Source organism: Panthera onca, chromosome B4 (genome assembly GCF_046562875.1).
Source record: "Panthera onca isolate mPanOnc1 chromosome B4, mPanOnc1 haplotype 2, whole genome shotgun sequence".
NCBI lineage: Eukaryota > Metazoa > Chordata > Mammalia > Carnivora > Felidae > Panthera > Panthera onca.
Window position 1 is genome coordinate 126,558,007 of NC_138345.1, and position 16,841 is coordinate 126,574,847.

Sequence of the window (16,841 nt, forward strand, 5' to 3'; positions counted from 1 at the left end):
CACACAGCTGGGGTTGGGCACCACAGAAATCTGAACCTGGCCAGGTCTCGCTGGTACCCGTTCAAGGGTTGGTCTGCTGAACGCCAGCTGCTTCCTTCCTGTTTCTTAAAGCTGGTCCTGGTGCCAGGACCCTCCACTTTAAATTCTGGGTATAACTGAGCAGCAAACAAGGTCTAGCTTGGCAGGCGAGGCTTGGAGAGTTTGTTCTCTCCTCTTGCAGCCAGACAGACAAAGCAGAACCCAAGCCTGTGTACTGAGTGCCAAGACGTGCATAATCTCCTTGAACTCCTCCATCACTGTCGTCACCATCGTCATTGAGGGGAAGATGGCTGAGGGCTGGTGGCTGTCTTATTTGGTTTTCTCTTGGTGGGTAAATGGCATCCAGATCCAATAATAGAATGGAACTTGGAGAAAAGCTGAGAGGAGAGAAGGGATGGGGGGAGGGGACTTTATATTTGCTGAGGGGCTTTCCTATGCATGTAGGAAGGTAGGCACGTAGGGAGGCAGAAATGCAGCCCTGATTGTCCCCATTGGAGACAGAATGCCCATGTGGTTGGCCCAGAGGAGGAGTTCTCATATTTTATGTTCTAAGCAACCTAACCAAAAGGTTGTCTGTCTCCAGTCCCACAAGATTTTGGAAAGATGATCCTCAAGACTGTTTGAATCCAGACATTAAATAAACAAAACTGCACATTTGTGGGAACAGGGTATTTAGCAGGAGCTTACTATAGGCCAGAGGCTTTAAGGATACGTATTATCTTGTGTAATCACTGCAATAAACCAATGAAGGAGATATTTTAACCCCTCTTTGCAGACATGGAATCTGGGGACCTGGGAAGTTCTTTGTCCAGGTTGCACAGAGGCTGCTGTGGGATTGGAGCTCATGGTTGTGCCAGACCACGGCACCCCACCTACAGCCAGTCCCAAAGCAGAGAGACCTGGTTGTAGCTGGGAGGATGGACATTCAAAGGCCATCATCTTTTAGGACCCACAGACCCCTTTGAGAAAGTGAACGAACTTCTCCTCTTAGACAAATGTACAACCCACCCCAAGGTAAGAGAATTTCAGGGAGACCATAACCCCTTCACACTCATTGTTGACCATAGCTGATGATCACCTGCTCCCCAAGGAGGTTATTCCCTCCAGATCCAGAGAAGTCATGTTTGAATGTTGGTTCCCCTGTCTTTGAACTTGAGTCTCAAGCACCAGGCTGTGGCTATCCTTGGCTCCAGTAATGGGAATTCATGAGTAGTCCAAAGCTCTGGCCTGTACTAACTAAAATAACACTAAAATAACATGCTAGGACCTTCCTATTGACCCAGTTCATTTTTATACAAAAAACAAATAATTCCAGTTTATGTGTATATCCCATACAGAGTCCTCTGAAAGAAAGAAAACCCTGGTGTATGATCTTTGCATAATAGATCATTATAGATTTATTAAATCTTAGTAATCTAGGTTTCAAAGCTTCTTTGAATAATTCTATTTTCACATGTAAATTTGATAACCCTCTAAAAAAAAAGGAAGAAAACTTCCAAGGGAAATTATTTATTCTTATTATAAAGCCTAAAGTAGTCCAGAGCTGGGTTTATACACATTAACTGTGAGTTTCATCACAGTTAACATATGTTGACCCCCTATTATTTGCTCAGCACATGCAAAATGCTTTAATATACATTATCCCATTTCATTGCTTGCCCACAGCAGCCCCTTGAGGGAGACAAGGCCATCATTATGACCTCTACGTCACAGAAGAGGAAACTGAGGTCCAGAGAGGCTCTGTGACCTGGCCAAAGTTAAACACCAATAGGTAGTGGCAGAGCCAGGACTGAAGCTCTCTGGGTTCCAGACCACCCCAGTTGCTTATACCTCAAGCAGTGTGTGAAGCAATGTTTCACAGGGATGTTTGAAATGAGAACTTGCTGCCTATAATGCAGATTCCAAGAAAGCAATCCTCTGAGTACATGTAAGTGTCACTTGTACTAGAAATTAGAAAACTTTTGTCCTCCCCGACATTCAGGGCTCACTTGTGGAGATGGGTCACCTTTGTTGTGAAGCCCTCTGACCACCACCTCATCCCCTGGAACCTTGAGCTACTTACCACACTAGGTCATGATCATCTGCAGTGAGCTCTCCACAGGTAGTAGTGTTCTGAATAAGAGGCAGGGACACTGAGGACATCCGATGAGGGATTGGACCAACATTCATTGCCATGGCAACGGCTACTCAACTTGGCCTCTGACCAAATGTCTCAGCAGGTGAGCAAGCAGGAAGAAGCAAGGATGACTCAGGGCATCCCAGCCTGGGGTGAACAGGAAGATGACTCATCTATTGAGGGAAGGGAGACAGGCAGGAGGCCCGCCTTCTCCGTGAAGGTCTTATCTTCCCTGCAAGGCTGAGGGTTTCTGAACTGCAGGGATCAGCTCTCCATCACATCTCCATCCCACATGGAGCTCCGCACAGGACTAAGGAGGCCCAGTGAATCTGTATTGTCCACTTAATGCCGAGTTGTGTCCTACGACAGTCCACAGTGTTTTCCAAACTGCTCATCATGGCCCATTAGCAGGTCATGAGATCATTTTGGGGGCTGCAGACCAGCATTTTTATTAATAAGATAGAAGAGAAGTGAAAAGGGAAAAAATGACAGTACGTCCTACATAGTAAGGATCATGAGGTTTTTTTTTTTTTTCATGGAAAACATGCAAAGTATGTATGGGGTGTGTGTGTGTGTGTGTGTGTGTGTGTGTGTGTGTGTGTGTGTGTGTGTATACACTGGGCTGTGATATAAAAGGTTTTTTTATCCTGAGTCACAATCAAATGTCTGAAAAATAACAGAGAAAAATTTTAGAAAGACACTTATTTGATCAGTTTCCTGATTGTAAGAATATTACCAGTGACTGTTTATTTTCATTGTTCATCCACTTCTTCGGGATTCATCCAAAAATCACCTACTGGCATGGCCTTCTCCGCTGTGTCATCCTGTTAGGTGTGAATGGGAAACACCCAGGAACAAGTGACTGGCTCAGTGTGTCTAGAGTCACTAATTGGGCAACACGGGTCAGAACTGGTGTGTGACTGGTACCACCTCACACCTGCCCATCTGCAAAGCAGGAGTCTTTGTTTGCTGAGCCTTTGTAGTTCAAGCAGGGTGAGCAGTGGGCTTGAACTGCTGACCTCTGCATTCTGTCTCCACTCCCCCTACCAGTTGGCTTAAGTCCCTCAGCACCTGTATATTAACACTTGTATCGTTCCCATGTTATTTTCCCATTGGCAGTCTTGTCTCCTTGGTTAGTTTATGCACTATTCGAATATGTCTTCTGCTGCTTCTGTAGCTCCAAAATGCAACCCTCTAACGGGGTTGGGAGTAGAGTAGGCACTCAATAAATGCTTCCTATTTATGGACAACTACTCATTGTTCAGATCCCTGCTAAGACACCCCTTCATTCCTCCTGTTCTCCTACAGTAGAGCATGTACTATACGGCTTCATGGTTATGTGTGTTAACGGTCTTCTCCTTCGCTTAGACTATGAGCCCACCGAGAACAGAGAGTGTGTGTATTCTATCCATCACCGAATCCTCAATCCCTAGCACAGCACAATACCTGCCTGCCTTGCCCATTTGATCTGCACTTGGTAGTTGTATCTGTTAGTTATCACCAAAACAATGCGGAGTAAAAAAAAACCCACACTACCTCAAAGGCATACCAAATACATGTTTGTTTTTGTGGAGGAGCTCGAAGCTACAGGGAGGTACTAGATCTGTTCCATGTGTCTTCTCACCGCCCGTCGATTAGCAGACTAGCAAGGGAATGTTCCACTCACGATGATGGCGGAGGTACAAGAGAGCAAGTTTGGCCATACAAGCACTTTCAGGCCTTCGGTTCCATCATGTGCATTCATATACTTTCTGCCAAAGTAAGTCAGTTCGTCAAGCCCAAAGTCAAGGAGCAAGAAAGCATGCTTTGCATAGGAACTTTTGGGTAGTGAAGGGAGAAGTGAATATTTCTAAATAAGAAACCGAATTAAGTTCTCAAGCTCTTGCTAAATGCTCATGGAATGGAAAAGAAGGGAAGAAATTATTCGATTCCAGGGATTTCCCATAGGTTTTCACCATACAGTTATAAATGTCCATGGGGACTCTCCTGCCTCCTGACATGTATCTCCACAGAGAAAGACAGAGTTTTGTCTAGCAAATAACAGCCCAACCACCCAGAGTTAAGTTTTCTGGGCAAATAGCGACTGCCAGCAGGCTGCTCAGGGACGCTCAGGGATGGCAGCCGCCTCTGGGAGGGAGAATGGGACGGTGACTGCTGGCTTCTCAAAAGGCATCTCTGAGTGGATAGAAGCCAGGCTGGAGGGGGAAAGAGTGTTCTGTTTTGTGTCCCCTAGCAATGTGTGCATGCAGATGAATACCCACACGTTTGTTAAAATCAGCAGGTCAGGATTCTCAGGAAATCTTTTAAAATAACTAGTCATCACTTCTAAAAGGAGTTCAGAGCCCTGGTCCCCGTGTTGGCTTTGCGGTACCAACTCTGGTGTGGTTTGAGCTTGTGCAAGGCTTTCGCGCCCCTCCTCTGCTTAACTGAAAAATAACGGCCTGTTTTCTTTCATTCTCTCTCCCCACCCGCTGCAGGGGTGCTGTGCCTGCCAGACAGCCTGAACCTTCACAGAGACCCTCAGCGGACGAACAAGCCGGGGGAAATGCCCATGTTCAGCCAGTCGGAGTTGAGGACCATCGAACAGTCCTTGCTGGCCACCCGTGTGGGCAGCATCGCAGAGCTGAGTAAGTGGATGCCGTTCTCTGGCTCTCTCCGTGCCCAAGGTGCCACTGCCCTCAGGATGGTGCTTTGTAACCAACCAGGTGACACCTTTTATTGAGCACATGCTGTGTGCACAAAACGGTGCCATGATAGCGTGGGGAAGGCAAGGGCTCGAGTCAGACAGGCCTGGTAAATTTCCTGGCTTTGTCACTGTCGTAAGTTTTCTGAGCCTCAGTTTCCTTTTCTATAAAATAAAGATAATAGGGGTGCCTGGGTGTCTCAGTCGGTTAAGTGTCTGACTCTTGATTTCGGCTCAGGTTATGATCTCAGTTTGTGAGTTTGAGCCCCACATCAGGTTCTGCACTGACAGCCCGGAGCCTGCTTAGGATTCTCTCTCTGTCTCTCTCTCTCCCCCCCCCCCCACCTCTCCCTCTCTCTCAGCCCCTCCCCTGCTGGTACTCTCCCTCTCAAAAATAAATAAACTTAGAAAAATTTTTAATAAAAAGTAAAATAAAGAAAAAATAGTACCTAACTTAAAGTATAGTATAATTGTGATGATTCAATGAGCTAATGCCCATAGAGAGGGTTTGCCGTGGTGGCTGGCACACAGTAAATGGTCTATAAAGGGTGGCTGGTCACTGTCGATTTCCAGTGAGATCCATTAAAAGCGTACGTCCAGGGGACGCCTGGGTGACTCAGTCGGATAAGCGGCTGACTTCGGCTTAGGTCATGATCTCGCGGTTCTCTAGTTTGAGCCTTGCATCAGGCTGTCTGCTGTCAGCGCAGAGCCCTCTTCAGATCCTCTGTCTCCCTCTCTCTCTGCCCCCCCCCCCGCCACACACATACTCTCTGTCTCTCTGTCTCTCTCTCTCTCTCAAAGATAAATAAACATTAAAAAAAAGAAATTTAAAAAATGTTTATACAAAGCATATGTCAGATCACATCTTTCCTCTGTTCAGAATCTTCCACTGACTTTCCATCAGACCCATAGGAAAAGTTAAAGTAAGCCCTTACAATTGCTTCCGAGCCACCCCACATATCCCTTCTATTCATCCACTCTCCCCCGAGGCCCACCCCAGCCATCCTGGCCCCTTGTTTTCCCGTGAATATAGCAGGTATGCCTCAGGACCTTTGCACTTACTATTCCCTCTTCCTCAACCACTCCCCCTCCAGATAGCCATATGGCTGACTCCCTCATTACCTTCAAGTCTCACACAAAATTATGATACCCTGAAGACCCTTATCCTCCTGTATTTTTTGTTTTTTAACAAAAGTTTCACTGAGATAAGTTTGCCTCTTCAAAGTGTGCAATTCAGTGGGTTTTAGTTACTCACTAAGGTATACCAACCATCACTACAATCAGTTTTAGAACACCAGTGTTTATCACCCCAACAGGAAACTTGATAACCATTAGCAATCATTGCCTTCTCCCTCCATCTAGCCACACTCTATATTTTTACTCATTTCCTTTTTTAAAATTATTTATCTCTGAATATATTCTTACAGAGAGTAAGTTGAGATATTTATTTTGTTCACTGATGTAATCCCAATGCCAAGAATACTGCCCGGCACATAGTACGCCTTCAAGAAATATGAAGGAGGATGGATGGAGGGAAAGAGAGGAAGAGAGAGGGAGGGAGGGAAAAAGAGGAAGGGAGGGAGAGAGAGGAGCAGAAAGGCAGAGAGAAGGGAGGGATTGTCAGGAAGCTTGGGTGTCTCCAGTTTGAGCAGTGATTTGCCATGTTTATGCACCCTCTAATTCAGGGCTGTGCTCTTTGAGTCTGGCCATTCAGAACAAAATAATAAAACTGTATTTACTTACGATTCCGTTGATTGCCAAATTACTTGACTGTTGTGTTCCTGATGGGACCGGAGCATTGATCTCAGAAATGCTGGATTATGTCGAAGTATGAGTTGCTGTGAAATTCTAGACAGTTCTGAACCATGAAAGATTCAGGGTCCAGAAGGCAACTTGCACCTCTTCCCAAAGGAATTCCTGTATACACAGGACAGGCACATAGCTTGCCCCTCCAGAAAGAGAAGTCGTAGCTGATTGAAGCCGTTGTGAGCCCTGTGGTCATTAGGGAGCTGATTTCCTTGCACCTGAATTTGGAAATTGTGCTTGATTCTTATCAGACCCAGAAGTCACAAGATGCCACCAGTCACAGGGTCTCCGGCTACCAGTTGGCTGTTGTTCTTAAACTTTTGGGTACCCCGGACCCTTTGGACAGTCTGGTGAAGCCTGTGGACCCTGCCTCAGAATAATATTTTTAAATGGATGAAATAAGTGGACACATTTACAAAGGAGGCTGATTATATTAAAATTCAGCTACTGAGGGGTGCCTGAGTGGCTCAGTCAGTTAAGCAGCCGACTTCAGCTCAGGTCGTGATCTCACAGCTCGTGAGTGCAAGCCCCACATCAGGCTCTGTGCTGACATCTCAGAGCCTGGAGCTGCTTCAGATTCTGTGTCTCCCTCTGTCTGCCCCTCCGCTGCTCATGCTCTGTCTCTCTTCTCAAAATAATAAACATTAAAAATGAATAAGTAAAATTCAGCTCCTAAATCTTTTTAATCAAAATTGCGATGGAGTCATTCTACAGTTTTATTAGCACATTATGTAACAGGATCTAGCAGCAGTTTTGATGTGTCCATTATTTTGAAGTAGTGATGTGTGTGAATGATATTTTGAAATCTTCAATAATTGGAAAGGTATAAGAAAGTGTCTGCATTTTAACAGCTCCCAGGGATTTGGTGGTAGCGGGTCCAAGCGGCCCCCAGAGTGGGGTGGTGTCTGTGTGGACATAACCTGGGAAGAGCTCCCTCACTGACTCTGCACTGGCATCCCAAAGGTTTCTCCTGGGATACGTTAAGGATCCCTCTTGGAGTCTAGCTCCTGGGCTGGGGCCCTATCGACTTCTGGCACTCTTCTAAGAAAGGATTTGCTAAATAAATCTGTACTTCACCAAAGCAGGCAGCCTACAGGAGCAGCTGGCTGCATGAACTGTTTTTAAGGGCAATTTGCTCTGTAAACTAGACGCTGTCGTTCTCGTTGAATGTTGACTTTCACATACGAATTGTTGGCATACAAATGGGGTGCTGCTAATTACAAAGGGGTTTTGTACGTTCATTAAGTCAGCCCCACAGAACGTGTGTGCAGAAACACTTTGATAAGCCACCTCAGCGACTGGAGGTAATAAAATTGCCTTCTTTTCTGATCTGACTGTAATTTAGAGTGGCTTGCTCTGTGGTCTGAATCAATACAAGCCTTGCTGTCTCTGTGTACATAGAGAGCCATTCTTCATATTCAGAGATTACTCTACCAGTGCGGATTGTAGAAACTACTGTTTTTCTGCAAGGGCGAGATGCAGTGAGTTCGTTCCCAGACATCCCTGCTCTTCTGGAATCACGCTGCCCAGGGTCAAGGGCAGAGCCCCCACCCATGGCCTTCTCAGTAGTCAGTAATAATAATAGCAGCAGCTGATGTTACTGAACCAGGGAACTATGATAAATCCACATGAGTTATTTCCAGTGTAATGACTGTTATCCACACTGGCAGGAATGGAGGCAAGAGGAGAATGAGCAACTTGTCTAAGATCAACCATACCCATGAGCTGGAGGGCTTGGGACTGAGCTTTTCCGCCTCGCCTCTAGACTGCCCTCCCTCTGGGAGAAGCCCATTGGATGTTTCTACATGTTACAGGTGCAGTGAGGGCTGTGTTCCAGCTCTGAGGATCTGCCATTTGCTCTGTAGGATGCATCGTGGATTCTCTCCTCTAAACATAATCGGAGGTGCAAAAAGTCACAAAGAATTCTATCCAGATGGGGACCACCCTGTGGGCTGAGACTTCTCCCTATAGCTTCAGACCCTGCCTATAGCTTCAGAGCATCACACTAAAATTCAGAACTTGATCAATCAGTCAGGATGTCCAGAGCACTTATCTTTGTCCAGCCTATTATGGCTTGGGGCGAAAATACGTCCACTCTTTCTGGAGCACCTACCGTGTGCCAAGTGTCTGAAATAGATTAAAGGTATTCCCATTTCACAGATAAGAAACTGAGACTTGGAAGGATATGTGTCTTGCCCAAGGCCACGTAGCTGGTAAGTGGCAGTTGTAATTCAAACCCAGTTTTTTCTTTCTCTGCCTTGATTCACTGTGTTCCAATTCAGCTTCGCATCACAAACACCTAACACATCACTCCTAGTGTGGGAAATCGCTGTTGCATGTCAGTGAATAACGGGATGGCACACAGCGAATGAGTCTGTGAAAAAAAGATCCGAAGAAAATGAGGGGAACTCTTGATGAAGGTCCACTCGAATATTAAATATTCTATGGAACTGGATTTTGATCTCAGAGACCTGGAACTAAACCTACGTGTGTCTAAAATATTTGAGTACAAAGCTAAATTAGGATGCTAAGAGACCCCCCCAAACTAACACAGGCTGGGATTTTTTTTTAACTTTGAGCCCTAGAAAATTTACACAGTGATGCACTGAACATCACAGTTGACCTAGAGACTAGTGGGCAGTTCCTTCAGGCACTCCTTCCCTGAACCGGTGAGCAGATCTGAGGGAATTGGGTCCATCCAGTCTCTCCTAGTAAGGCCATGGGAAAAGCAGAAGTCCTGGATCGTCTTACTTTTGAATCAGCTTGCCTCTGCATTTGGCTCCATTCAATCCCACATTTGTGTCCTCTGAGGTCTTACCTCATTTCTTCTGCCTGATGTCCCAGCCTTAGCCACAAGCTCTCAATGAAACCCCATTGGAGAGTCATTAATTACAGTGTTTGCTTTCTGTGGTTTAAAGGGGAGAAAATGAGAGCCTCATTGTAAAATGCCTCTTTTTATTGTCTTTTCACACTAAACTGTGAACTTGTCTCTTCCACTCAATGAGGCAGTCAAAATGGGGCCATTAATTTACAACAGTGAGTAAAAAGAGTTTCTGGGTTATCTCTCCTCAGTATCACTAGAAAGAAAAAAAAAGCTCAGTCCTTTTTGCTTTGACAAGAGGGTTTCTCTCCTTGTTTGGAATGTAGCTGGGCTCTTTTCAGAGAGTCGTGCTGCCTCTAGCCCCTGGAGTGCACCTGTGACCCTTTCAGGTAGCAAAGTGGCCAGTGGCCTCTTGGTATTTCTCAAATACTCCACTCCACCACAGGGCCTTTGCACTGCTGCCCCTTCAGCCTGTAAAGCTCTTCCCCTGATATTCACAAAGCTCCTCTGTCACTTTATTCAGGCCTCTGCTCAAATGTCACTTCCTCAGAGAGGTCCTCCTGTGACCACCCACCTCCCCCTCCCTGACTGCTCTCTATACACTCTTCCTGCTTCAATTTTCTTCATGGCACTTATTACCACCTGACATACTGTATGTTTATTTATGTATTTTCTGTCCACGCCACTAAAACTGTAAACCCATGACAGCTGAGAGATTTTTGTTTTAATATCACTGTCCTTAGGGACTGGAACAATGCTTGGCACACAGTAGGACTCACTAAATATTTGATGAATGAATGAGTGAATGAATGGTAAGTTTCCTGCTGAATCCAGAGTTCAGTATTCTGTTGCATCTAATGACTTGGATTACACATGGTCTTTTCATTCTTTCATTTTCAAGGGAAGGGGTTTGGGTGAGGCAGGTTAAACAGCAGTTTATGATGCTAGAGAATGCCTCTGCCTCTGTTTTCTCCTCCATGCTGTGTAACATAAGGCAAGTGACTTGGTCACTCTGATCTCTGGTTTTATCGTCTATGGAAAAAGGGTGACGATACTTTCTCTCCCAGGGTTATAGGATGTTTTGAAAACGTACTGTAGTAAGTGGCAGCTGAGTGTGGATGAGACAGAGCGGAAAGAAGAAGGTGAAGTTGCTGTCTCCATTGCTGTCTTCTGTTCAAAAGAAGCCTACCATTGGAATGTATAGCCCTTTGTCCTGGGAGATCACATCTGGCATGCAGGGGGATGGCTAGTGAGAGCTTCTCTGATAACCTGAGTCTGGCAGGTTACAGCAGCATTTCCCAAGGGTGGGACAGGAGATGATCATAGGTGATACACAAAACACTTTTTATTTTTAGTTGCTATGAATTTTTCATGAGCACTAGAAAAATATTGGTTTCCCATTTATGGCACTGATATGAAGCTTCCTTTTACAATGAGTGAAAGAATGAGCTAATTTAAAGAAAAACATTAAGTAGATAAATTGTACCTGCAGCCCACAGATATGAGAGAAGTCCTGATGGTGATTCCCCCATGGCTGACATTTGAGAAACCTGGTTATAACTGAATTCTATAAGGTTTCTGGAACCAACTGCAGCTGCCCAAACTTAGAGCAGCTAGTGACAAGTGTGTTTGTTATTTTCAGTTCCTGAAGCTGACAGGTGAAGCAGCAGATATGTGCTCTACATACGTGTAGGGTAGTGGTTGAGATGGGGCTAGTGATTGCAGAATACTTGTGCCAATTCCATCTCCCGTGGCCAGACCTCCTCAGAGATGACCTTAGGGCCTCCAGTCAGGAACTAGGCTGATGATGTCGATGGTGATGATAATGATGACGATAATGGTGGAAGTGATGGTGGTGGTGATGGTGGCAATGATGATGGTAATGGTGAGGATGGTGGTGGTGATGATGGTGGTGGTGGTGATGATGCTGATAGTAGTGGTGATTATGGTGGTGATGGTGGCGATGATGATGGTAATAGTGATGATGGTGGTGGTGGTGATGATGCTGATAGTAGTGGTGATGATGGTGGTGATGGTGGCGATGATGATGGTAATAGTGATGATGGTGGTGGTGATGATGGTGATGGTAATGATGGTGATGGTAGTGGTGATTATGGTGGTGATGGTGGCGATGATGATGGTGGTGGTGATGATGGTGGTGGTGATGATTGTGGTGGTGATGGTGGTGGTGATGATGGTGGTGGTGGTGATGATGGTGATGGTAATGGTGGTGATGGTGGTTGTGATTATGGTGGTGATGATGGCGATGATGATGGTAATGGTGATCATGGTGGTGGTGATGATGGTGATGGTAATGATGGTGATGGTGGTTGTGATTATGGTGGTGATGATGGCGATGATGATGGTAATGGTGATGATGGTAATGGTGATGATGGTGGTGGTGGTGATGATGGTGATGGTAATGGTGGTGATGGTGGTTGTGATTATGGTGGTGATGATGGCAATGATGATGGTAATGGTGATGATGGTGGTGGTGATGATGGTGATGGTAATGATGGTGATGTGGTGATTATGGTGGTGATGGTGGCGATGATGATGGTGGTGGTGATGATGGTGGTGGTGATGATTGTGGTGGTGGTGATGATGGTGATGGTAATGGTGGTGATGGTGGTTGTGATTATGGTGGTGATGGTGGCGATGATGATGGTGGTGGTGGTGATGATGGTGGTGGTGATGATGGTGGTGGTGGTGATGATGGTGATGGTAATGGTGGTGATGGTGGTTGTGATTATGGTGGTGATGATGGTGATGATGATGGTAATGGTGATGATGATGGTAGTGGTGATGGTGGGTGGTGGTGATGATGGTGATAGTAGTGGTGATTATGGTGGTGATGGTGGCGATGATGATGGTAATGGTGGTGTTATGGTGTGGTGATGGTGATGATGATGATGATGACATTAATGATGGAAGTGATGGTGGTGATGAAGATGGTGGTAGTAAGGGTGATGGTAATGGTGGCGATGATGGTGGTGATGGTGATAAGAAAAAAGAAATACTGCTGAATATTTATTAAGCACTTAGGATATGCTGGACTTCAAGTGTTTTAAGTGATTTATATGCATTACTTCATTTAATATTATAAGGTAGGTACTATTTTTATCCACCCAATAAATCCATTAGTTTATAAAAATCCCCATTTACAGAGAGGTTAAATAACTCAGTCAAAGTCATGCAACTAGTTAGTGGCACATTGGAGGCTCAGACTCAGGCAGTCTGAGTCCAGACAGCATGTTTTTAGCCACCACACATCCTGCCCCTCCAGGAACAGGACAATGAGTGAAGCACAGTCTCTGCTCTTGAGGCTCAGTAGGGAAAGCATACTGTGCAAACAATTAACCATGAAACACGACAGAAACAAGTAACATGTTAGACTTTATTAGCAGGTATTGTGGGTACACGGGGGGGATGCTGACTGGGCGCATCCTGGAGAGCTGCATGGAAGAAGTAATACTTGGTCACAGCTTAAAGGTCTTCAGTAGTTGAGAGAATGAGGGAAAGGGCACTCCAAGGTGAGAAAAGAGGAGCAAAAGCAAGGAACCTGGAAGTGCAGGGCTAGCTAAATGATGCTCAGAGGAGATGGTTAGCCCAACCAAGGTCAGAGGTGCCCCAGCATCTTGGGGAACTAGAAAGGTGGTACAGGGGTCCAAATCATGGACCTTCTCTTCTTCATTCCCTTGTGAGTTTTCTTGTTCTGAACTTTTTCATGAGAGCTTTTGAGAAAGATGTATGGAAAGATGATACTCCAGCCTGACGTAGATGGAAGGTATACGAAAGAAAACATCACCTTGGTAAGCTTATTATCCTGATAATGCCAAGTCATGCATGCCGTAACTCAAAATTCAGAAACTATAGACAAGTCGGAAGGGAATGCCACCCACAATCCCACTAGACAGAGAAATCTTTGGTCAATATTTTGGAGGTTGTTTGGAGTGTTGGGTTTTTTGGTTTTTTTTTTTTTTTTGATGTTTACTCAGTGCAGAGTTTTTAAATAACGTAATCCATGGGGGAATGGAAGGGGAAAAAATAGTTTCAACCAGAGAGGGAGGCAAACCATAAGAGACTTGTGAATGCGGAGAACAAACTGAGGGTTGATGGAGGGCGGGGAAAATGGGTGATGGGCATTCAGGAGGGCACTTGTTGGGATGAACACTGGGTGTTGTATGTCAGCGATCACGGGAATCTACCCCCAAAACCAAGAGCACACTGTATACACTGTATATTAGCTAACTTGACAATAAATTTAAAAAATAATAATAATAATGATAAATAAAATATAAATAAATAACATAATCCTGATCTCACAGTATGCGATTGTGAATTTCATTTGTTTTTCAACTTTACTTAACAGGAGTATTTTTTTGTGTTATTTCAGTTCTGTGTAAACATTTTTAATGACTGCATCCATTTATTATTTCATCACATGGATGTACCAGAGCTTATTTAACCATGCTGCTATTTTTAAACATAGATTTCTTTGTCAAATTTTGGATCCCATAAAGAAGGTTGGGTGAAAATCCTTGTGCATAAAGATTTGCTGCATTTTGGGTTCTAACACTGGGAAGGATTCCCAGAAATGGAATTACTCAATCAGGGCATGGAGCATTCATTAACCGGATTGCCTCGGTATGGACTTGGAGCTGACCACAGCTGCATTGGGCCATCTCTGGAAGAAGAGTAGGATGTAGGGTGAGGGCACAGGCATTAGAGTCAGATAGACCCAGATTGGACTCTTGTCTCTGCCTCAGTTTCCTTATGTGTAAAATAAGATTTCTCATCCTTGGCATTATTGACATTTGGAGCTAAGTTCTTTGTTGTGGGGACTGTCCTGTCTATTGTAGGATGTTTAGCAGCATCCCTGATCTCTATCCATAGGATACCAAGTATCAGGCCCTTGGGTATGACAACCAAAAATGTCTCCAAACTTTGACAAGTGTCCTCTGGGAGGCAAAATCCCCCCAGCTGAAGATTAGTGCTGTAAAACTGGTCTAACATAACACGTGCTTTGCAGAGCCCATGAAGATTAGAAACAGTGCCTGTGAGGTGCTTACTCACTGTCCCTGGCCCAATGTAGGTGCTCAGTGAATGGCACCAGTTACTACTGTTCATAACAATAGTGACAGTGACATTTCCCACACTGGATGCTACAGAGATGACACCCAAGAGGACACCCAGGATCAGCTTGGAGGCCACACCCAACTCTCAGAGTCTCTGGGTCTTTGGTTCTTTGGCCAAGCACCCAGCAGTTTACTGTTCTCCTTCCAGAGGTTACCATGCATCCTACGATTTAGAAACAGAAATGCTCCTCAGATTTTCCTAATGGGGGCCTTTCTCCCTTCATGTCTTCCCCCCTACTCCCCCCCAGTTGTTTGCAGCTCAGCTTTCCTCCAGAAGGACTGTGAGTGATGTGCTGAGTCAGTTATTGGGGAGCCCAAGTCCTTCCACCTGCACCCCCCCTGGGAGTGAGGGGGGCCCTCAGACCCTGCCTCTTAAGTGCAAACTCACTGGAAATCCAGCATCTCTGAAAAGTTCACCCAATAGGTTTTTGTGGGTTTTTTTAAACTTTTTATTTAAATTTTAGTTAACATACAGTGCACTATCGGTTTCAGGAGTAGAATTCAGTGGTTCATCACTTACATACAACACCCAGTGCTCCTCACAACAAGTGCCCTTCTTAATACCCATCACTCATCTAGCCCATATCCCACCCACCTCCCTCCATCAACCCTCAGTTTGTTCTGTACCATTAAGAGTCTCTTGTGGTTTGTTTCCCTCTGTCTTGTTTACCCCTTTCCATATGTTCATCTGTTTTGTTTCTTAAATTCCACATATGAGGGAAATCATACAGTATTTGTCTTTCTCTAACAGACATATTTTGCTTAGACTCTAGCTCCATCCATGTTGTTACAAATGGCAGGATTTCATTCTTTTTGATGGCTGGGTTATACTCCAGTGTATATACATACCACAGTCTTCTTTATCCATTCATCAGTCTATGGACATTTGGGCTCTCTCCATAGTTTGGCTATTGTTGATAGTGCTTCTATAAGCATTGGGGTGCATGTGCCCCTTCGAATCTGTATTATTGCATCCTTTGGGTAAATACCTAATAGTGCAATTGCTGTGTCATAAGATAGTTCTATTTTTAGCTTTTTGAGGAACCTCCATACTGTTTTCCAGAGTGGCTGCACCAGTTTGCATTCCCATCAACAGTGCAAGAGGGTTCCCCTTTCTCCACATCCTCACCAACACTCGTTGTTTCTTGTGTTGTTAATTTTAGCCATTCTGACTGGTGTGAGGTGGTATCTCTTCATGGTTTTTATTTGTATTTCCCTGATGTTGAGTGATGCTTAGCATCTTTTCATGTGTCTGTTAGCCATCTGGATGTCTTCTTTGAAAACGTTGTCTATTCATGTCTTTTGCCCATTTCTTCACTGGATTCTTTGTTTTTTGGGATGTTGAGTTTGATAAGTTCTTTATAGATTTTGGATCCTAACCCTTTACCAGATTGTCATTTGCAAATATCTTCTCCCGTTCTGTAAGCTGCCTTTCAGTTTTGTTGTTCCCCTCACTATGCAGAAGACTTTTATCTTGATGAGGTCCCAGTAGTTCATTTTTGCCTTTGTTTCCCTTTCCTCTGCCTAAATGTGAGACAGGAAGCCATCAAAGTCCTAGAGGAGAACACAGGCAGCAGCCTCTTTGACTTTTGGCCATAACAACTTCTTACTAGACACATCACCAGAGGCAACAGAATCACCCAGCAGTTTTTGAGAGTCCCCAGGTAGCATCTCACATATAGCCATCCCTTCCTCCGGCCTTGCTGTGGCTCACTCTGAAATCTTGGCCTCCCATGAATCTGTGTGAAACCTCACACTTTGCCCCTGCCCACAGCTAGGGCCACCTTTAAGGACCCTGACATCACAGCCAAGGGCAGAACTGGGAAGTCTGCAATACTTTCCAAAGCTGCTGGCCACTGACCCTGTCTGCCATGGCCTCTGTGCTTGTCCCCACTCTGTGCCCACCAAGGATGTGGTTACTGACAGATGCCAGTTAAACATGGGCTAAGCTTTTCTGCCAAAATTCTGGATGTATCCAAGTCAGCCATGATCTCTGGAGCTCCTGATGAGCTACCAGTGAATGAAGACCCCTTCTCTCCTATCATCATGGAGGCAGTGTGATGTAGTGGCTAAGAGGCCCAAATCAGAGTCGTTTGAAGCTCAGTTCTTGCACTCAGTAGCAGTGTGACTTAGCCAAATGATTTCCCTGGACTCAGCTTCCTCAACTGTAAAATAGACATGCTATCAGGACCTACCTCATTGCGTTGTGTGGCACCTAAAGGGTATCATGTGTATAAA

General features: G+C 45.0%; 1 protein-coding gene across 3 annotated transcripts in view; it reads left to right on the forward strand.

Annotated features, from left to right (window-relative positions):
* Nucleotides 1-16,841, forward strand: part of ABTB3 (ankyrin repeat and BTB domain containing 3) — a 315,532-nt gene that overhangs the window by 177,760 nt on the left and 120,931 nt on the right. For 2 of the 3 annotated variants that reach the window (XM_078449506.2, XM_078449507.2), the window contains exon 2: nucleotides 4,633-4,782. In XM_078449506.2, coding sequence (XP_078305632.1) covers nucleotides 4,633-4,782 — 150 coding nt within the window. Of the gene's footprint in view, nucleotides 1-1,824; nucleotides 1,967-4,632; nucleotides 4,783-16,841 lie in introns of those variants that run through there. The other variant, XM_078449508.2, reaches the window with a different exon arrangement.